General features: G+C 44.5%; 1 protein-coding gene across 10 annotated transcripts in view; it reads left to right on the top strand.

Annotated features, from left to right (window-relative positions):
* The window catches only part of Irag2 (inositol 1,4,5-triphosphate receptor associated 2), an 81,907-nt gene that overhangs the window by 37,106 nt on the left and 21,838 nt on the right, over window positions 1-22,963 (top strand). For 2 of the 10 annotated variants that reach the window (XM_020164709.2, XM_074075832.1), the window contains exons 1-3: window positions 1,993-2,616; window positions 15,261-15,407; window positions 16,094-16,175. In XM_020164709.2, coding sequence (XP_020020298.2) covers window positions 15,319-15,407; window positions 16,094-16,175 — 171 coding nt within the window. In that variant the 5' untranslated portion in view covers window positions 1,993-2,616; window positions 15,261-15,318. Of the gene's footprint in view, window positions 1-1,992; window positions 2,617-15,260; window positions 15,408-16,093; window positions 16,176-17,801; window positions 17,954-22,177; window positions 22,242-22,334; window positions 22,354-22,963 lie in introns of those variants that run through there. The other 8 variants (XM_074075835.1, XM_074075837.1, XM_074075833.1 and 5 more) reach the window with 7 other exon arrangements.

Genomic DNA, 22,963 nt, shown 5'->3' with positions numbered 1-22,963 from the left:
AGGTTATATCTTTTTTTCCCATCTCAACAACAACAAACTGGGTGGGCATGGCGGTATGTACCACCTTGAGGTGTAGATAGGAAGACCTGTCCAGGATGGTCAGGGCAAACACTCAAGACCCTACCTGAAAAATGACTAAAGTGAAAAGGACTGGAGGCGTGGCTCCAGTGGTACAGTACCTAGCAAGCACCAGGCCATGAGTTCAAGTCCTTTGCCACCAATGTATATAAATATACATATAAATTAATATGGAACTTTAACATCTATAAAGCAAAAACAAAACAACCTGATTTTAAAGTGAGCGACGGACTTGGGTAGACATTTCTCCAAAAAGGACATACAAATGGGCCAACAGGCACAGGAAAAGGTGCTAGTTATCCAGGAAGTGCACATTGAAACCATAATTATATATCACATCACAACTTTAGGATGACTATTACAAAAAATATAAATGATGCTGGCAACATAGATTGCAACCCTTATACACTGTTGGTGAGAATGTAAAATGGTGCAGACAGTATAAAAAAGTAGCAAAATATAGAAAATAGACCTACCATATGACCAGCAATCTCACTTCTGGATATTTACCCACAAAGATGGAACTCAGCATCTCAGAGAGAGATTTGCATGAAAAAAACCTAAATGTACGTCAGGGGGTGAGTGGATAAAGAGAGTGTGGCATATCTCTTCCATGGAATACTATTCAGCCTTGAAGAAGATTCTGCCACTTATGCCAATATAGCAGAGCCTGGAGGACGCACTGCTAAGTGAAAGTCACGGAAGGAACTTGTGTGAGGAAACTAAGAACAGTTCAGCCTCAGAGGCAGAAAGTGGAAAGTGGTTGGTGCTGGAGGCTGGGGGTGGGGAGAAGAGCTGGTGTTCAATAGAGGTACAGTTTCAGTTATGCAAGATAAGTCTCAGCAACCTGTAGCTACCGATACTGTATCAGACACAAAGCCATTTATTAAGAATATAGGTCTTATAACAAGTGTTCCTGCTACAGTTAGGAAAACAAAAGTATCACTGAATGTGGCCATTGAAGAACGCCCAGTGTAACGCCTGTGGTAGTTTCGATCGTCATCATTGTTGACCAGGATTCTGTTCGCTTGTGTCCTGTAATGGTGCATCACGCTGTGAGGTCATTCTTGCCTCTGGTCCAGCTGGACTTGTGCAGCGCACAGAGGGATTGTCACTACATCTTAGGCCAGAACCTGCGATGTCTTCCTCCCTACTTTGAAAGTCCCGAAGTAGATGATCCTTTGGAGTTAAGGTCCTTGTTGAAGTCATTTGCTTCCAGATAGTCACAGATCTGTTGGTACGCAGCAGATTCTTCTCGGTGGCTATCAGACAGAAGATGGGTATATTTGGGGATTAATACTAGACACGAATGAGTCACAATGGTATTCAGATTAGTGGTGGGAAGGGCGTCAGAAAAGAGAGGACCACGGTAGGAATACCCACAGTTAGCTTCTCCTGCATTTGGGGGGGGACTCCTGAGCCTGTGGCTCCAGTCAGCAGCCATTGTCCCCACCCCCACCCAGTGGCCCAGTGTGCAGTGATTGACAGCCCTGGAGGAGAAAGGTTAAGGTCTTGGAACAAAGTTTTTTGCTTTCCACCCCTCCCCCCATCTTTGTTGGTAAAAAGCTGGTCATGATGTGTAAATATCACACCTGACCTCCTTGTAGGACCGTCCTGTAATGCTGTCAATGTGGCTGCTGGGGAAGCGAATAGGCCAGTGTGAAATAGGACACGAAGTCACAGGTCGTCTGTGAGATGAGCTTTTTCATGGCTTTGCTTAAAAGTCTGTATTTTTGGAGCATGTATATGCACGTGAACGCTTTCACTTTTTTCTGTGATCTCTGAGGAAGGAAATAGAACTTTGAATTTATCACAATTCCCCGGAGTGACTTGGAGTTGAAACGTCACTGACAGCTTGTGGTCTGGGCTCTTTTTTTTCTCCACCTCCAGTCAGACACGACTGGAAGTCACGAAGCAAGCAGGAGAAAATGTTGTCAAGGAGGAAGCGACCCCCAGGAAGAAGCCAGCAGGTGGCAGGAGGACCCAGGGGCTCAGGTGGGGTGGCCATGGCTGTCTCACATTCGAGAAGTCTCCTCAGATGTCCTTAACACCCTGAAGTCAAAACGGAGGAGGAACAAGAAGAAAAGAGGAACCGTGATGTTCAGTCCCCAGTGACTGGCAGCAGGAGAGGAAGTCAAGGAGGCGTTAGGAGGCGGTGTCAACAGCTTGCTGTGAAAGAGGCCACTTTGCAGAACCAAGGACTCAGCCGATCAGGATGTGGCTCTAGTGGAAAGAGCTGGGCACCGAGGCCTGAGCACCCAGAAATGCAGAAGTCAATGTTGGCCTTATCACTTCCCTGAGAAGGACAACACGTGGGCAGTCTCCCGGCCTGATAAGTCAGACAGCGAGTTCATTTGCTCGTTTGCCTGGCCTCACTGCTCAACACACTTTTCACCGTGTGGATCCAAGTGCTGGGGGGACCCCACAACCCACTGTGCGGGTGGACGAGCCAGCCTTTCCTACCCGAGTAAGAGGAAGTGACTTCAGTGTCGGCCAGCACCTGCCAGGGGCCTGCGCTGGGGACCACAGGGCTGCAGAGTAAGTACAGACCCTCGTGATGTCCCTGCTCTCTGTGACAGCTGCCCTGCTGCAGTTCTAAGTGTGTGACACTGGCAGGTTGGAGAAGACAGTGTCATGGGCGTCCAGAGAGCCTGCCATCCTCGGTCATGGAGTTGACCTTAACCTTCCCTTTGTCCCAAGCTGCACTGCTGCACAGCTGTGTCTTCTATGTTAAACTCCTCAAATCTCCAAGAGGAGACAAGGAGAAAAATCCTGTGCATATGGGGTATTTGAACTTGGAGATGGTCTACAGCTCTTACTGTGACTTTGTTGGCTGATTTTTGCTCCCCTTAAGGAAGAAAGTCCTCACCCTTCTGTTTTCTTTAAAGTGCAGGACTGGGCAGAACAATTATGAATTCAGTGTGTGTCACTGTTAAACGAGTGAAAAGTGTTTTAAGTTTTTCCTGTCTCTTACACATACATTTTACATGTTCTGATAGGACTATTTATCATTTTTCTGTCTCTTAAGTGCATAAAAGTTTGTTAAGACTATGTATAAGAAGAGAAATGTCAAGTAGCTTCTAGAAAGCTGTTTGGTTTGAGTGATAAACAACTAAATATAAGCGAGATGAAAATTCTCAGCCTGGTTTGTTTCAGATTCACTGCACCTTTCTACCTTGTCTGTGGAAGCAGCCTTAAGAGTTTAGGAAACTGTCTAGCTTTAAAATACCAATTTTAAACATGTTGCTGTTATTTTTTAACTTTTACAAATGTGCCAGGTTTCAATATTTCCAAGTGCTGTTTTATTTTGATTTTCTCCATCAGCAAGGCAATGCATGCTTTTGGTCTCAGACTCTATGTCTTATTTTTTTATTTCTGAGGACATTGAAGGCGCTTCCCTTGTGATTAAAACCGTTTATGTTGAGACACGAATGATAAACCAAGTTCTGAGTTTGGTTTTACACATGTCTGCTTTAGACACAACTCGGGGGACTAATCTTATGTCAGTTGTATCAATCTTTTGATTAAATCAGAATTATACCCCATAGTTTTATAAGCTGCTAAGAATTTGTCTCTCTTCCCTCCATGGTCCCTTGTCACATCTTCATGGGAATGTCAACTTCTGTGACTTATCCCAAGGTGAACACACTTGCTTTCATCTTTCCTCTTTATCTTTGGGGAATAATTGCTTCAACTATTATTACAAGTGACACTTAAAAACTACCATGGGTGGAATGCATGGATTTTTTTTCTGCCTGGATGACACAGGGTGACACTTGCTTCTGTTCTGAGCTACCCAGAGTTGCATGATTTAGGAAATCCTTTACTTGTTTGAGACTTTTCCTACCTCAGTGAGGCACAGGCATCAAGATTTCACCTAGTTTTTTGTGATGTTCTGTGGAGCAGATATTCCAGACAGCCTGGGCCAGCCACAAGCTAGGCCAGGTGTCACACAAACACGTCCATAAACAATGTGTCACTACTGCTGCCCCCTCCATGCTACTTCTGTTCTGAGTCAGACATTTGAATTCTGAGTCAGAAAAGAACAAATATTTCATTTCCCCCAAACTCTTCTGAAGGTCTCTGGCTGCTTTAATAAATGACAAAGAGCTTTTGGACTTCCTGATCCATCTGAGAAATTTCTTCAGCAAACTGGGTGTTGTCAGTTTGTCCAAATGTCCCCGGCCAGTGGCACCGCACTCCGTGTCTGCAGACCAGCACGAGGAAGTTGCTTATGACATTTGATTCAAAATCCTGAACCCAATGTCAGTAGAAGACCTTGCCCATGCAGTCCTCGGGAATGGACTTATTTCTGGAGGGGCTCCTGTGCACACTCGCTCCATAAAATGTACCATCCCAATGCAAAACTTCTTTTTATTCCTTTTCTTATTGGTACTGGGATTTGAACTCAGCCTCGTACTTGCTAAGCAGGCACTGTATCATATCCTCAGCCTTTAGTTTTCATTTTCTGAGATGCAGTCTTGCTACATAGTGCAGGCTGGCCTTGAACTCTCCATCCTTCTGCTACTCTGACTTCCAAGTGCTGGGATTACAGACGTCTGCCACCATACCCAGCTACAATGGCTAAATTTGTGAGTGATAACTCACATGTTTTCTTTCTTCTTCATTTGCAGATGTATCTTGTTAACATAGGCAATACTGGGCTCTCAATGGGTGGTTGCTTTGAAAGGGAGATCTAAGATGTTCTTAGATCTAGGGTATGCATATAAAATATTGGGGTGCATCTGATCTACAGGAAATGTACAATAATTGACCTCATCCAAAGTGTCACCCCTCTACTCCTTACCGTCTCTTGTTCTATCCAACATGAAATCTGGATTGACTCACATGGTACGGAGTACATGCACGTGGACTCCACAGTTATGCCAGGCTTTCCTCTGGATCTCACTGAAAACTCTTCCAGTTGGCTTTTGTCAGCATGAAGGACACGAGGCATGGGAGAGGGAAGCCTTAAGACCTTGACAAAGGGGCCATCAGAGTGGTACATATCTATAATCCCAGCCACTCAGAAGGTGGAGTTCAGAAGGAGTGCGGTTCAAAGCCAGCCTGCCAAAAAGGCCCCCATGTCGATCAATAGGCCAGACGTGGTGACTTGTGTCTGTCGTCCCAGCTGTGCAGGTTAAGCTTGAGGATGGCACCAGGCAAAAAACACAAGACACGATCTGAAAAATAATTAAAGCTAAAAAGAGCTTGGCGTGACTGAAGTGGTAGAGCACCTGCCTAGCAACATGAGGCCCTGAATCAGAAAACCCCACTACTGCCAAGTTAGAAAAGAGAGAGACTGAGGACAGAGGTAGGGTGAGAGCCACTGTCCCAAGCAGCCAGTGCTGGAGGAAATCAGCTTGAGACACCTGAGGATGGGGTGCTGGACACAGGCCAAGGAGAAGACCAAGCCAAACACAGCTGTTCAACAGCCCCAGTGGGACAGAAGTCCAAGTTCTCCAAGTGAAAACTGCAGATACAGATGAAACAATCCAGAAAGTACAGTGTAATGCTTTAACTGAATAGGATTCCAAGTTCAACCAACCCGTGTTCTGACTCACAGTCTACAAGAGAACAGTTGGGCCAATCCCTTTGCGTCCAGTGCCTCAGTCACCTCTTGAATGGAGTGCAGTTGTGTGACTTACAGATGACCTAACGAGCAGAGCACAGCTGGTGTGGGCCATAGTGGGCGTCAGTGTTCTGCTAGAGCCCACTCCTACCACAGGCATCGTCACCTCTTTAGTGATTGGGACATAGTGATGACATGTCCTACAACAGGGAAGTTCTGTTGTCTCAGTCACAGGGGATAAGATCTGGGTTGGAAGGAGCAGAGCTGTCACCTTCAAGAGCAAAGCAAAATGCCCTCAGTCCCACTGCAGAGAGACTTGCAAATATGTGTCTGTGCCTGGTGGTTTGTCCCCAGAGAAGCCCCAGTCTTGCAGAGCTGTCACAGGGCTGGAGGGACAGGGACAAGTCCTCCATCTCAGCCCCACTGCCAAGAGCTCGCCTCCACCTGCCTCTCTCAGCACCCTTTCTGAGTAGCTCCAGCACGTCCACTCTGTCACAGGTGTGCAAATACCCGTGCGTTTCTAGTGCCCCACGCACGTGTGGGTGACCCACACTGTCTCCCCAGGGACGGATGTTAAATGGTTTTGTGTGTTAGTTCTCTAGTGGCAGTGTTGCAAGTTCTTTTCAATGCTTTTTTAATCTTAATCTTGTTGACCTTATAAACTGGGGTTTTGGTTTGTTTGTTTTTTGGCAGTGCTGGGTTTTGAACTCAGGGCCTCAAGCTTGTAGGCAGGTGTTCTACCCCTTGAGCCACAGCCCGTTCCTGCTTGTGTTAATTTTGTTCTTGTAATTTTCAAGTCTTTTAGTCATGTATAATGTATCATAAAATGATCAGAGCTTAAGTGTACTGTTCACTCTGCTACATAAATGCACAGAATTCCCTCCAGAAAGCTCCCTTGAGCCACTTCCCAGTTGGTGCCTCACCCCCACCCTGGGAGCAAGCATGGGCCTGGTTAGAAGTCTAGAATTGGCTCTGTGCCCTAGTGCTGCTCCTGTGTGTCTGTCTTCTGGCCTTCTCCCCTTCAGCGTAATGCTTTTGCCATGGATCTGTGTTACGTTTGCCAGTAGTGTCGTCTCTTTGAGTTGTGTTTCTTTGTATGAGTGTTCCACAATTTGATTATCTTTGCTCCTATGGGAGATCAGAAGCATTTTCCATTTTCAGTTGAATGGATCAAGCCGCTATGAACACCTGTGTGTGGACAAGTGCTCCTATTTTACCTACAATAAACCCCTAGGAAAGGAATTGTTCATCTGGTCATAGATGTTTACAAAGCAAAGCTACCAGATGCTTTCTGGGTGGTCAGCATCAACCTCTCCAGGCACTGTCAGGAGTCCCAGTTACACAGCTCCAGCAGGTGGAGGGTGAGCCACTTTCATTTTAGCCACACTAGCAGGATTCACGGGTTTTAGCTTTTAGATGGCTAACGTTGGAGCATTTACTCAGGTGCTAATTGGGCATCGTGTATTTTCTTTGTGAAAGCTCTAAGTGTTTAACCTATTTTTAAATTAGGTCTATTATTAGAGGTATATATCTTCTGGGTTTTTTAAATGACATTGGGGTTTGAACTCAGGGTTTCACACTTGCAAAGCAGGTGCTCACTACTTCAGCCGCACCTCTGGTCTATTTTGCTCTGGTGATTTTGGAGATGGAGTCTTGAGACCTATTTGTCTGGGCTGGCCTCAACCTGCCATCCTCCTGATCTCGACCTCCCAAGTAGCTCAGATTACAGGCCTGAGCCACTGACACCCAGCTAGATGTATACATCTTTAACATATATATGGGAATATTTTCTCTTAGTCTGTTAATGAATTCTGATATTTTTAATGCTAGTTTTACACAGGGTGAGCTTTTTCAGTTACTCACATGGTGTGTGGCAAAGGTCCATGCTCCACACATCAGTCTTCCGGTTACGGCATCCCTGCAGTTCTCCTGACGTTATGGTTTTGGTTTTCAACAGCCCCTTATTTGTGGGCCTTTGTCTGAAAGCTTCATCATGTCGTCACTTAAAAAGTTGCTTCATGTCTGCTGCCTGCAGAGGCAAAATGTCCAAGACACCTGGCCCCCGTCTCCTATCACAGGTGGCAGCAGCAGGAAGTAGCCCTTGGCTTACTTCTGTGTGAAGCCTGAACCTCCCTCCCAGGGGCATTGCACATTCAGCTCCAAACAGGGACTGAAGAATGCAAAAACTCGAATGCAAATCAGGGTCACAAGCCAGCTGGTTTTGCCTATGGAAAACATGGAAATTGCTGACTCTCATGGCACAGAACACCTGCTGAAGTGAGGCGTCATTCTGAATGCCTGGCATGGACTGTGTCTAAACCAACTCCTGGGGGAAAACAGATGGATGTTCAGACAGTCATCGTGACTCATCATTCCTTCTGAAGCGCAGGCTTAGTTGGTGACTTTGAGAGGGCATTCTGAGTTTGTAATTTGGACAGGCCTGACCTTCCAGCTATGACCAGGCATGGTGGCTCAAGCCTGTAATCCTAGCTATTTGGGAGGTGAGATTGGGAGAATCGTGGTCTGAAGCCAGACTAGGCAAAAGTTTGTGAGACCCCATCTCAACCAATGGCTGGGCACAGTGGTACCCACCTGTCATCCCAGAACTGCAAGAAGTACAAATAAGAGGATTGGGGTGCAGGCTGACCTCAAAAAATAGCCAATGCAAAGTGGACTGCAGACTCAAGCAGCAGAGGCTTACCTAGCAAGTGTGAGGCCCTGAGTTCAACCCTCAGTACTTAAAAAAAAAAGCAAAACTTCTAAGTATTAATGAGAAAACAATTACTTTAACAGATTAAAAATATTCTTTTAAAAATGTTCTCTTGCTGCCTGAGGAGATACTTAAAACTATGTCAAGTTTAGCAGAAAAATAAGCAATTTTTGCCAAAAACCTTTATAAAACAGAGTTCTTACACAGGCAATAGCATACATAATGGAAGCCTATAAAGTCTTTCTTCCTGGAAAGTTTTGAAAATTCAATTGTGGACCTCTGTTCATATATGCTAGAATTATTTTTGCAGGTGAGAGTTTCTTCAGGTAGTGGAGAGAGACTATTGGTTATAAAATAAGCACCAGATTTTTGTGTTATTTCCTGGGTCTTGGCTCGATTTCTAAGGCGGAGGTTGTCAAATAAGTCATATGTTGTTATGTAACGTAAGTAGCTAAAAGGCACTTTTTCCATTTCTGTTATTCAAGAGATGATTCAAAGTTACAGGAAAGCATACTTCAGATATCAGATATTTCAATTTTAGATATTAGGCATGTACTTTTTAGTTATTAGAAAGAGGAATACTTTTAACTTCCTGGAACTGCACACTGCACTGTGCTGCGTGAGCTACCAGGCATCACCTCAGCCTCTGGACATCACCCATCTCCTGGAGGATTCTGGAATCCAGGAGCCTAATTCAAAGGATTCTTGTATGGGGAGATGGACAGATGGACTTCTAAGGTGTCTTGTTTTGTTTTGTTCTGTTTTCGCAGTGCTAGGATTAAACCCAGGTTCTTCCTTGCACGTGCTAAAACAAGTACTGTAAACTAGCTATGACCCCAAATGCTGTTTTCCTATTTTAAGACTGAATAATTTTGTGGCTTACTTCTAGAAGAAAATTCACTTGCATCTATGAAGGTTAGTTTTAAATACTCAAGGGTGGTCTGGGCCTGGTGGTTCGTGCTTTTAATCCCGGCTACCTGGGAAGCATAGGTAAGAGGATCACAGTATAAGGCTGAACCTAAGCAAAAGCCTGAGACCTGACCTGTAAAACAGCTAAAATGCCAAAGAGGACTAGAGAGTGGCACAAGTGGTAGAGCACCTGCCTAGCAAGCACAAGGTTCTGAGTTCAAACCCCAGACCACCAAGAAAAAAATAATACCCAAGGATGATAATATTTTATCTGTTCTTCCCTAAGACCTAAATGGAGCGTCTACTCTCAGAGGTCAGTCCCTACCTCCCTCCTCCAGGCTGCAAATGTAAAACCATTAAGTTTACAAAGCACTGAGGTTAGCTCTGGAGAGGGGTCCAGGATGGTCCCACTGAGCTGGTTATAAGTTCTCTTTAGCAATTATGTGGTCCCTTCAAAGGCAGTTAATGGAAGGACAGCTTCATGGCTTGCTGCTGTGGCCCATTTACTGTGGGGAAGATGCGTGTAAGGTTTCAATGTTAATTTATGGTATAGAGTGGTTTTAACCATTGAAAGAAAAACACCTGTGAACTTCACACTGTCATACCCTGGAAGTTTTAGTGACCTAAAGGGAGCTGGCATCCATGGGACCCCATAGACACACCATCCATGGAGGAGGCATTGCAGAATTTGCTTTGGTCGGCCACTGTGTCTGTCTTCAACTTAAAATCATTGGTGATATTTGAGCCCTGCAGCATTCAGTATGGCCACTTCTTAGGCCAACCAGGATAGTGTGTGTGTGACAGAAATTTAAAAAAATAGGTATCCATTGCTTACCTATTAAACGGAAGCACTTTACCTTAGGTGTGAGGCAACTGATATATTCTAGACCTGGCTTTCTGTTTTGGCATAGTAGCTGGTTATAATTGCTACCTAAATAACTTCAATTTTTGAAATTATTTTTGAACTTTTTTGAATTTTTGAATTAAAACTTCAACACCTTTCTGTCTGGGAACCTCATGATGCTCATGATAGAGTAGAACATATTTCTTTCCCTTGGCGAGTCTCCTGTTTGGTTCATAAATGAAGGATGTAGTTAGGTTGGCACTGGAGGAGACAGAAAGAGAAAGAGAAGGGTGAGGTGGGCATGGATGTCTTTCCAGGACACAAGGCAGGCACCCCTGTCTAAGTGGAGGTAAAATTCACATGGCATATTAAACTAGGCAAATGCCCTTTTAAAAAAGTCGAGCTGGAAAAATCTTCATCCTAAAGAAGGTTGATCAGCTCGGGGTCACCAACAACCTTTCTATAAGAGTGTGACCTGATAGATACATATACAACTCTTGGATTAAGGCCACAACTTTAGTACTCTAAGTTTTTCATAGACGTCATGTTCACTATTCTGAGTTTTGTCACCACAAGCTGTTGTGGTCTTTGTCTAAGGATTTCCTTGGCAAAGTCACTCAGCCCATTCCTGGTCTTCAGACCGCATTGGTGGATGGAGGAATAAGGAACATGCCACAATGGTTTATAATTAAAAGTGTGTGAAAGTAAAATAGAGACAACCCACCTTGGGTGGCATCACATTCCTCTAAAGTCTGTTCTGTGCCCTTGACCCTGTCCTCATTCTACCTTTTGACACACTCGACTATGTTCTCATGACAGAGCTTTCTGGATGAGGAATTTTCTCACTGAGATCCCCTGCCCTCTTCAGAGAAAATTCAACAGCCTCTTCAAGAAAAATTGAAGTTATTTAGGTAGCAATTATAACCAGCTACTATGCCAAAACAGAAAGCCAGGTCTAGAATATATCAGTTGCCTCACACCTAAGGTAAAGTGCTTCCGTTTAATAGGTAAGCAATGGATACCTATTTTTTTAAATTTCTCTCTGTCACACACACACTATCCTGGTTGGCCTAAGAAGTGGCCATACTTAATGCTCTTTGGTGGTGGTACATGAAAAATTCTGTAACCTGGCTTACCCCTCACTCTTACCTCTTTCCTTAAGGCCTGTGTTTATATCAAAGTGTCAATTATTTGGAATTGGTAATGTGAGTGCTTTGTTAAATTGTTGAACCTCGGTTTTAAAATAAGAATTCTCATTTACTTCTATGCTATTTCTATTTTCTTTTTCTTTTTTGTGGTTCTCAGGTTTGAACTCAGGCCTCACAGATACTAGGCAGGTGCTCTACCACTTGAGCCACACTCCCAGATCTTTTGCTTTCGGTTTGCTTCTCAGACAGGGCATCTCATTAACTTTTGCACGGGCTGCCCTTGAACCACGTCCTCCTTCCTCCACCCTGGTAGCTGGGATGTCAGGCATGTATCACCACACCTGGCTCTCTAATACCTCATAATCAGAACATGGGGTTTTCTGCTTGATATCATTTATTTTCTTCCTGGCCTTTCTCCCAGGGTCTTTTGTGACCCGGGACATATTTGTACCTTTGAAGTTGAAGAAAATATGACATATGTAACATCTCTTTAGACAGCTAATACTTGGTTTTCTATTCAGAAGCAGTGCTGCCACAAACCACATAGTGGTCAAGAAGCTAGAATTCATTCTACACCCTAACCTTGAAACACACATGCTTGTGTACACCTCTGCTCTCTGATCAGGGTCAGACAGCCTCCTACACCTGCTCAGACATAGCTGGGAGGGGGGGCTTCTGCAATGGAAAATAATCACAAATATATTTGCATAGGAAGAAGTGCTGAACACTTGGACATTGGTGTTCACATTCAATCAGTATATACTCCAGCATTTACGGTGTACCAAGTGAGGAGCGAGTCCTAAAGTGACTCACAGCCTAGTGGAAAATGAGACCTGGGCTCAGAAGTCAGAGAAGACTCCACAGAAGAGGGAGAATTGAAAGACAGACAGATGGGTTTGGAAAAGTGAAAATCCTATAGGAAGAATTCTGATGGGTGGGATGACATGAGCAAGTGAAACCAAAAATAAAAAGAGAAGTAAGAATGTTTCAGCCATAAAGAATGAAAGTATGTCTTCTGCAGGAAGATAAATGGAACTGGAGGCCATGTTGAGTGAGAAACACCAAGCTCAGAAGGCAATATCCCATGTTATCACTCAGACGAGAACCCTAGACCTAAAATGATAGTGATGGTGACAATAAAATAATAATAATGATTAATAATGGTATAAATGGGAACTGTCAGGAGTAGAGGCTTGGTAGAGCACCTGCCTTGCAAACACAAAGCCCTGAGTTTAAACCACAGTACTGCCAAATTTTTTTTTAGGGGGATCACTCAGAGTGGGGAGGAGGAGAGGAGAGGGTCAGGGGGTGAGTCGGATTAAAATGTGTTTTATATGTCTATATATATGTAGATAGAGATCTGTGTACATATATCCATACATGCATGTAGACATCTCTGAAGAAGGTAAAATGACACCCACCAAATACCATTTGAAAAAGTGGGAGAAGCAGGGGGTTGGGGGGATAATAGAGGTGTGGCCTAGCGCAAAGTGCACTGTACACATCTGTTGAATCATGCTGATAAAAATGGTTTTAATAATAGTTTTATTGTTTAATAATAGTTTTAATAATTTAGTTATCATGCTGATAAAATATATGCTGATAAATATAGTTTTAAAAAAGAACGTAAAAGCCTCATGTGTTTGAAGAAGAGTCGAATCTCATTTTGGAAGTGAGAGAATCCAGATCAAGACACCAGAGAAGATAGATTTGCCAAAGGAAAAGCAGACCTGGGTCACACTGTGACAGGTACAGACTCCAGGCAGGAGGGAGAGCCAGGTGTGAGGGTGTTTAAGTCCTCACAGCGCTGAGCTGCCTGGGTGTAGTTAAGAGCAAATGTTGATGCTGGCCCTGAAATGATGAAAGAAATGGATGCTGTGAGGGTGAATTTAAGCAGGTCTTTTCCGGAGATGGGAAGCAGTGGGATGGGGAAGAGCACAAAGAAAGGGGGAATGAGGTGAATATGGTGGATGTATTTTATATCCATCCATGAAAATAGAAGACTGAAATCTGTTGAAATTGTTCTAAGAAGGGGGAAGAGGGAGAATGATGGAGGGGTAGAACTAACTAAGATATTGTAAGCACATTCATAAATGTCACAGTGTATCCCCTGTACAAGCATGATATGCTAATAAAATAACTTTTAAAGATAAATTCAAGAAAGAATGCAGGGAAAGGAAGTGGTTTGTGTATAATTTTCAAGAGGAGAAACTAGGACCACTACTGATGGAATGTTCTGTATGTCAGAAAAGAGATTAGGGCTCAGAGGTCACCACCACCATCAGCACCTAAGGATGCTCACCCCCTGCTTGTTCTGGGCTCTATCAACTCATTTAACTCTCACTTCCTTCCTAAGAGGCAATGACATACCTCCCGTTCTTTTATTCATTTATGCAGTGCTGGGGATGAACTCAGGGCCTTGTACACCTTAGGCAACACTCTGCCACTGAGTCCCACCCTCAGTCCCCATAATTCGCATTTTAAAGTTGAGAAGACAGATGAACATTGAGACAGTAATTTGCCCAAAGTCATGTATCACTTTTTGTATAAGTAGACTGAGGCTCAGAATGGTAAAAGTATTTACCCCTAATCACTATGTGCCAGAGCCAGGATTTGAACTGGAAATTGTGGTCGACTCCAAAGTGTATGTTTTTCCATGAAGCTCTGCTAGTTCCTGTTCTCAGAAACACAAGTAACAACATGGTTTCCCAGGAGGAACAGTTCATCGTCCCAACCTACCTCCAGCACTGCTTTCTGAGGGGTTCTAATCATGGTGTCCAACACTTTTTCTCTTCAGGACTCTACAGAGTTGTCCTGGAAACGTCCAGATGATCAGTTTTAGGCTCTTTGGGCCACATGGTTTCTATGGCAACCATTCAACTTCCTATTGGAACATTCGAGTAGCCGATGAGTGGGCATGACTGTGTGCCAATAAAACTTTATTTACAGAACAGGCAGTGGCTGGACTTTGCCTGCTGGCTATAGATGTTGGCCATCCAGATGTTCAATGGGAAAAGGGTTTCTGTCCACCACAAACTTTTAAAAACTTTTTATTATCCTATTATTGTTGTACTGGGAGTACGTTGTGACATTTACAAAAGTTCTTACAATATATCATAGTTGAATTCACCCCTCCATCATTCTCCTTTATCCCTCCTCCCCTACATACCCAGAATAATTTCAACGGGTCTCATTTTCCCATTTTCATACATGAGTACATAATATTCCACCATATTCACCCTCCTACACCCTTTCCTTATGTCCTCCTCCTTCCCACTGGTACCAACCCCTAGACAGGAACTGTTTTACTTTTCCATTCTCTGTTTTTGTAAAAAAGACATTTTTGTTTTCTTAAGATAGCTATACAGGGTATCTCCTTGTGACATTTCCATGTACAGATGTATTATAACCCAAATTGGTTCATCCCCTCTATTTTTCTCCTTTCTGCCTCAGTCCCCTTCTTCTAGTGACTTCAACAGGTTTAAAAATTCTATATTCATTCTTGTATAAAAAGTATACATCAACCATATTCACCTTTTTAGCTTCCTTCTTTTACCTTCCCTCTCTCATATGTGATCTCCCCTTGGCATGAGCTGTTTTTCATAATATTGCTGTATTTGTATTAGGTCTATATTCCACATATGAGAGAAATGTGGCCTTTGGTTTTCTGAGCCTGGCTAACTTCATTTAAGATGATGTTCTCCAGTTCCATCCATTTACCTGCAAACAACAAAAGTTCATTCTTCTTTGTGGCTGAATGAAATTCCACTGTGTATAAATACCACATTTTCTTAATCCATTTGTCAGTTGGGAAATTTGATATTTCCACTCCCCACGTGGAACTGAAGGGGATCCCATGTTAAAATGTTGATAGAATCTGATCGTCTTTTGTTTTTTCAGAAATGGTCCGATTAGTGTCTCCCATAGGGAATGATATATCTGTGGTATAGTCTGAGCCAGAAGTCAATCTCTGTTTTATTTCTTTGTGTTCTACTGCAGATGTTTTGTATGTGGACAGCCCCATGGCAAATCCAAGACTAAGCTCGGTGTCTTCCTCATGCAGGGCGAACCTAATCCACACCTGTGTGAAAGGCCCAGATATGGAGAAATAAAGGACCGTGCTTTGGCTGTGACAAAACCACGCAAGTGAGTTGGAAGAGTGCGGGAGGCTGACTAGCCTCCAGGGTAGCTAGCTTCCAAGGCCTGCCTTTTAATCAGGTTTTCATAGCCTGATGTCAGAACACCTTTACTGTGGGCCAACTCTAACTTTCTGAAGATTTACAATTTTAAACTAAAGACATTGATTTTGAATTTCACATCTATTCTAAAAGTTCAAAAGGCAAATTAGATGCCTATGATACTTCCTGGCTTTTAGGAACAGCTCTGGGCCCATGGTTGGGTCATGAGTTTTGTCATATTTCTGTCCCTTTCACACCAAGGGTAAGAAGCCCTGGGGAGCCTGCCCTGTCCCCACACCCATTACCCTCTGACTCTCCTGTGCACTTACTCTGTTTAAGTATGCAGACTGATCTTAGGAAAAACTCAAGTGTCAGGGGTATGTGTGAGGACTAGTACCCAGTGACATTTCCGTTCTGTACTGAGGGTAAGGAAGCAAGACTTTGAATTGCAAATGCTTCATTTTCATTCATTTCATTCTTGGCTTGCTGTTCTGCTGTCAGTGACCTCTCCCTATGGAGAGGGGAGCCCTGTTTTATCAAGTCTTTTTAAACCATGAACTTAAGTCAGAAATTTGATAGACTGGGGGTGGGGAGTTTGGTACATGCTAAAATTCAGTTTTGTACCTATAGTAAGTGACTGTTTTCTCCTGCCAGGAGCCCAGGCCCTGCAGGAGGCCCTGTCCCAGAATCTGGTTTTTCAGGTGGCATCAAGATGAATGATGACCTCGATATGGAAGTGAGTCTGGAAGTTTGCATTCCTTCGTTATTACCGTCTCCTGCTTCTCTTCTGTGATGCTCTGTTTTCCTGTCCTTTCCTTTCTAAAAAAGTATTGCGGATTCTCTCACGGCAAATATGAGCCTGACACCCCAGAGCTCAGATACAGAAGAAATTTCTACCTTTGAGGTCAGGAGACTAAACTGAGTCTTGGGGGTTTTTACTCCTCCTGTTGTGGAATTCCGAGTTGTATGAGCAAAGGGAGAGTTGGGCAAAGCGTGCTAAGCTTGGTGTTTGAGCAGCAGGCTGTTTGGGGACTTAAATTCACCAATGACTGCACGAAGTCTCAGGAACTGAAGCTGAGAATAGATGAACTTTGAGGGGCTGCCCTTTGTCACAGACCACAGCGCAAGGCCACACCCCATTGCCAAAGACAGCTAGTAATGCCACTTCTCTAAGAAACGTGAGCATAGCATTGTGCTAGGTGACATGGGGAGGTCACTTAGGTCACTGCCGTATGAGTGCCTTTCCTAGGCTGCTGCCTGGGCACGCACTGTGATCTCTGCCAGAGGGAGGAGACAGCTCTGTCTCCAGATCTAGCCACTTACTATTCTTTTTCATATGTTTATCAGGATAAAATTCTTACGCACCAAGCAATTCATTACTCTAAGCTGTTCAGTTAGATGTTTTTAAAAACATATTCACAGGGAATTATACAACTATCACCATAATCAATTTGAGAACATTTTGATCATACTTTACTCCTCAAAAAACCTGTGCCCACTAGCAGTCTCTCCCCTTTCCTCCTACACCCTGAGCCCTAGGCCACCAGCTGTCTACTGTCTCTAAAGATCTTCCCGTGAAGGACGTCTCCTACAAACGGGTAAAAGGATATCTGACCTCCTGCCTGGCGTCTCGCAGCTAGCATAAGGTCTTCCACATGCTGTCAGCACTTCACTCACTTACGTGGAGAGCAATCTTCCTTTGCACGGCTGGACCCCACACTTCATCCATTCTCCCGTTTATGAGTCGTTTCTGCTTCTTGTCATGTGACTAGTGCTGCTATGAACCTTAGTGTATACAGTTTTGTTCTTTTGCATGTATGAGTAAAATTACTGCATCAGACATAACTTCATAACATTCTGGGGAACTGTGAGACAGATTTCCATCAGCTGATCCCCTTGACTGCCCCCAGTCACAGGGGAAGAGCCTAATTCCTACGCCCTCTTCACCACCATCCATCTTTTTCACTCTAGCTCTCTTATGAATGCAAAGTGGAGTCCCGCTGAGTCTAGATTTGCATTTCCCTAGTGATTAATGAGGTCTCTGCAGGTGTGTGTTGACAATTTGCATATCTTCTTTGGAAATATGTTTCCTCAGATAATTTGCCCAGTTTTAAAACAGGTTCTATTTCTTTTTGCTGTTGAGTTGCGTGAATCACTCTTATTTTCCTTTTATGTGTGTGTTTCTGACATTATTTTTTCCTGTTCATTGTACCTGTCTTGCTGAGTAGCTAAAAGAAAGAAAAAGGAAGCGAAGCTGTTTTGCTCTTACTTAGCAGTCCCCTTCGTTTTAACGAAGGAAGTTGAGCTCAGAAGCAGCCGAGTGCACAGTTTCCCTTTTATCTGGCCCTGATTTCCCAAGAAGGGGAAGCAGCAGCCTTGGTGTGCGGCAGGCACACTGTAGAAAGGCGTCTCCACCATCTCCAACCTGTGAGCACTCCACCGGTGCCACCGTCTGCTCTTCACATCGCCCCTGAAGTTGAGGGCGTCAAGTCGTTGCCCAAGGTCACTCAAGTAGTAAGTTTCAAATTCAGGTGCAGCTAGTTTCAAAGCCATGCCCTTTGCACAACCCCTCGCAGTGCACCGAGTTGAGGTCAGTCACAATGATGACACGTAGTTACCTTGAGCTGGAATGTTTTGGCTATCGTATCTGCTGCTTATGTATCTAACAGGAGCTCTTGTCCTCTGTCTGCGATGAATGATGGAGTCGTTTTGCTCGCAGTCTTGATGCTATTCAGAAAATGGAGCTCCCAGGGCTGCATCGAAATTCCTGTGGGGTATTCCTGAGGGGGGAGTGTACAGGTTCCCTGGGGAGGGGCATACAGGTTCCCTGTGGGACACTCCTGGGCGTGGGGGTATATATGTTCCCTGTGTTATGCTCCTGAGGGGGTACAGGTTCTCTGTGGGATGCTCCTGGGGGGGTGTACAAGTTCCCTGAGTTTGTCACCTGCCTCTGTGTCACTTCTTATTCTCAGGACTTGTGGCTGCAGCTGCCAGGTCTCCACATTCTTGTCCTAGGGTTCTGTTCCACAGAAGACTGTCCACAGCTGTTGCCGAACCTCTTCCTCCTCACCCTGGCCCTGAACAGGCCTACCTCCCCCATCCCCCACCCTGCCTCTAAGCAAGTAGCAAGCTCTAGTTGTGAAGACTTCTTATTAATAGTACGCACAGGAAATCAGAATCAACATAAGGTAAAATGACCAAAGCCATGACCTGTGTTCATCCCAGCACAGCCCACGGTGGTGGGTTTTCTTAACTCCTTGGCTCTATACTATGACTTTCTGTCAGGCTTCTCAGCCTTCTACAGACAACTTGACCTTGTAGTCACGTCCCCCTTTGGCCTGCTCACACTTACCTTTCTACCTTTATTTCCTCATCATTGTCTTGTGATTGTTCCAATAAGGAGCCAAACCAGGTGTTGTCAGAATAAATCACACAAACCTGTTTGGGGTGTTTCCTCTGCCAGGAACACTATATGCCTCTCCATCTGTCAAAATTCCACTTGACCGTCAAGGCCAACCTCACAAAGCCTTCTGTGACAGCATGAAGTTGTCAGGCACCCCAGTTCTTGACGTGAGTCATCATAGATTAGAGGTTGGGAGACCAGGTTTTTCCCTGGGTCATCTTCTGTGCGAGTCTGGAAAGTCATGATTTCAGACCTTGGCACACTTATTTCTGAACTATTTTACTCCCTTTTTCTGGCGGAGGGGCGGGGGGGTGGGGGGGAAGAATAGGGGTTTGCACTTGGGCCTCATGCTTGCTAGGTAAGCTCTGTACCACTTGAGTCACACCCCAGCCCTTTTTGGTTTGTTTTTTTTTGAGACAGAATCTCACACTTTGCTCAAGCTGGCCTGGACTGTGATTCTCCTGTTTACACTTCCCAAGTAGCTGGAATGACAGACGGGCACCACCATGCCTGGCTTCTTTTGTTGAGATGGGGCCTCCTGAACTCTCTGCTTGGGCTGTTCTCAAACCACAATCCTCTCAATTTCTGTAGCTGGGATTACAGGCTTGAGTCACCACACTGGCCTATTTCACTCCTTTCTTTGAGACCCACGTAACTCCTTGTACTTGCTTTCTTCCCACCAAGATTCTGGCTGCATGGTAGTTTTTCATTTTCTGAGGTGATGAGCACCTGGCACCTGGCTCCAATCTGATGGACTCAGCTTCTCCTTCACAGCTGCCAGATGCCTGCTTGTTTTGCAATCACTGTGAGAACTCAACCTGTTGCTGACTCCTTTCTTTGTGTCCTAAAGACTCCAAATTTATCTTCTGTTTTTTCTTCATATTGCCACAGGAAGCGATGTTCTAGCATCTTTTTCATAGGGCACGATGTAGAGTAAAACTGAAAGTATTTATAATGGGGTCTTTGGGTAAAGGAGTCTAATAAGATTGATGTCTCAAAAAAAATCTCATAGAAAAGTAATTTGGAGTCTAGTTTGGGATACTCCTGAGGAGAACAGAGCTATTTTGTGGGCAGTGAATTAGTTTCTTGGGGATGTTTTAGTCTAGTCAGGAAAAAAGGAAATAGAGAATTCCCAGTGGTTATCATTTAGAGATTCATAGAACTGCGAATGGGTGAGGTGTTGGGCATCTGGGGTTTGCTTTACACAGGAGCAGGGGCAGGTGTAACGTGGGAGGGGGCAGAAGAACCAAGACAGCCTTATTGACAATTGCTGGATCCCCAGGATCTATCATCTTTTGTATTTATTGGAAATTTCTTTCAGTGGTAATCAGTGTAGCTTTCATGCAATATGAACTTTTGGGATGAAACACCTGCATTCAATTCTGGCTGCAGTGTCACTGGCCGTGTGAGCTTGGACAAGCGGCCTCCGGAGGCTGTGTCCTGTGAAACAGAGGTGACTTTACAGGGATCTTTTTGAGTACTTGGACACACACGTAATCATATATATCCATGTCTAAATAGCTGCACAGCTGAGTTCTGGAATAACCAGTTTGTGGAAACAAACCAGACAGCCCCATTTGAGGGAAAGACCATGCCTCCCAGTCCTGTTTCCCACTCGGAGGTGAATGGAAGCCTTTTATGTGTGGGTCCCTTCCCCAATTTCCCAGCATTTCCAGAGACACACATCACATCCCAGTGCCTTAGAGCTCACCAACTCATGGGTTCCAGATGGCATTTAACCTCGGTGAAACCGAGGGCCAGCAAGGTTGGCTTCACCCTCCTGTCTCTGCTGTCCCTCTTGCTCCTTGTCCCTACCTGTACCACTGGCCACCTCCTTGGAGCTCTGCCTTGTCTGGTGACCACCTTTGTTGGTCAGTGCACAGGCCACTCTCCCTTCCTGTTCAGCTCTCAGGGGGGCCCCAGTGGTGCAGGGTCAGGAGGTTCCTTGTGAATGCTGGGAAAATTGTCTTGTACTTCCCAAGACACAGCAGGAGACAGTGGCCATGGCTGTGTCTGTGACTGGCGTAGCATCACTGATCCCTTTGGCAGCTGGAACCACTTCCTGAAGTCCTCCTTGCCTGGTAATTTCTCCCAGCACCCAGGGGCCCTCCTTCCTCTGTCTACCTTCCTGAGTCCTTTCTCCCACCACCAAGTCTGAAGACTATCAGAAAGTTCCTGGGCCTCTTTGCCAACTGGACTTTGGCCAGGTACCCTTTGTGTCCCCAGATACTCTGAGAATTAAGTTCCATGATAATTCTATGACAATGAGATGGAGTCTCCCTTATTTTGCTCCAGTTTCTGATCTGACCACACCAATGTAATCCGTGAAATCAATCCCTGGCTTACAGTAAACTCTCACAAAGCAGGAACCATAACCATTTTCCATAATAAGAATTATCAGCAGAGTGGAATTCAGATGATACCTTATAACAGGTCGGGGGTCCAGGGATGAATTTCTCTATTTTCTTTTTGGCTGTTCAAAAAAAAAAGAAAAATCACCTACACTAAATTATAAATGCCTTGCCTCCCTCTGAGCTCTCTTTCATGTCATCACACATTTTTGGGTAAGCTACACCATTGTTGAGAGGAGATTTACTGAGGCAAGGAACAGAATCAAGGTAAAAATATCCCTAGAGATTTTCTGGTCATTTTCTGCCCTGTTTTCTCAAGCTGTGTGGAGGTGCGGTGTTAATAAACTTGGAGAAGAAATAACATTGCCTCTTGCAAAATTGGGACACGCAGATGCTGGCTGATAAGTGGTTATAAATGGAGCTCACAGTGGGAGGTGTGTCCTGAAGGTCCGAGGGTGTGGTGTGCTTTCAGCTAGAAATTGAGATTAAACACGTAAGGAAATTCAGCTTGGTTTAGGGTCCGGCAGTTCTAATCGTTCAAAGTTCAATTTAACAGTCTTCCTCCCTTCACACAGGACACTGAGTGCAGCCTGATGTCTGTGCAGACTTGCATTCTACTTTTGTTCTTGCATTTAGTCAACCAGCTGTTCAAACGAGGTCCATTAGTAAAAATTCTATTAGTAACCTCAGTGTTCATCAACTGAAAGGTTTCTGATTATGAGGTCTGTAGTGAAAGCAACAGCAGAAAATATCCTCAAGGTTTATCTAGGGAAGTTAACTGTCACTGCTAAAGCCTTCAAAGTATTTTCTTCAGGTTCTTCCTAGTTCTCTAATATTGGCAGCCATCTGTGTGAGTGAGAGGCCCAGGCCTTGACAAGGTGTCTCACTTTGTTCTGAGTCCTCACCACCCCACCCTCTATTAACCTTGCTGATGGGCTGGACTGAGTGCTCCATGTAAATACGGAGCAGTACATATCAGGTGGCCCCTCCTGCCCTGAGCTGTCACCATGTGCCTGCTTCCCCAACTGCAGCCGACCTTCCTCGCCTAGTAAGTCTGCCTCCCGACTTCTCTTTCTCAGTCACTGGCCTGGCTTTCCTGATTTTAAGATAAGTCAGGGATAAGTCTCTCTACATACTCCAGCTCTCCGCACTGGTGGCAGGTGAGGTCCCTGGGATGTGGCTTTTGATGCAGGAGGACTAGAGCACGGTCCTGTCCCCCAGGCAGACTCCTGCAGAGCTGCAGCTCCAACTCTCAATAATTAGAACCAAAGAAAAAATCCTTTACTCTGTTTATTCTTGAAAGAAGGAGAAAGTGTTGCTGGACTGAAGTTACGAAAAGCTAGGGCTGAGGCATGCTGTGTACTGGGTTTTCTGCTCGCTTGGGATGGGCTATCACTCTTCTGGGAGGAATGTTCTTTTTTTCACTTTGCAACTCTTCCAGACCATGGAGAAATGTACAGCTATTAAACAGGAGGCTTCTTCAGAATCACAGGTTATTGTGTGCTTAATCAATAATTATTCTGTACTTATCAAAACCACTTCTCAATGTAATGTTTCATTTGTGTGGTGGAGGAAAAAGAAGGCCCAGGCAGAGCAGTGTGTCATCTGTAGCATAATTGGGGAAAATTGGGCACTTCTGTAGTTATTATTTTGACTTTAAGGAGGATAATAATAGACTTTCTATAAAGATTTGCAAAGAAAAAAGACATGTTCCCATATCCCCACTTTGGAAGCCAGTTCAGCTGAACAGAAGTGATAATGACACCTCTT

The sequence above is a fragment of the Castor canadensis genome, chromosome 6 (assembly GCF_047511655.1).
Source record: "Castor canadensis chromosome 6, mCasCan1.hap1v2, whole genome shotgun sequence".
In the NCBI taxonomy this organism is placed as follows: Eukaryota; Metazoa; Chordata; class Mammalia; order Rodentia; family Castoridae; genus Castor; species Castor canadensis.
This window is presented reverse-complemented; position numbering and strand designations above follow the sequence as displayed.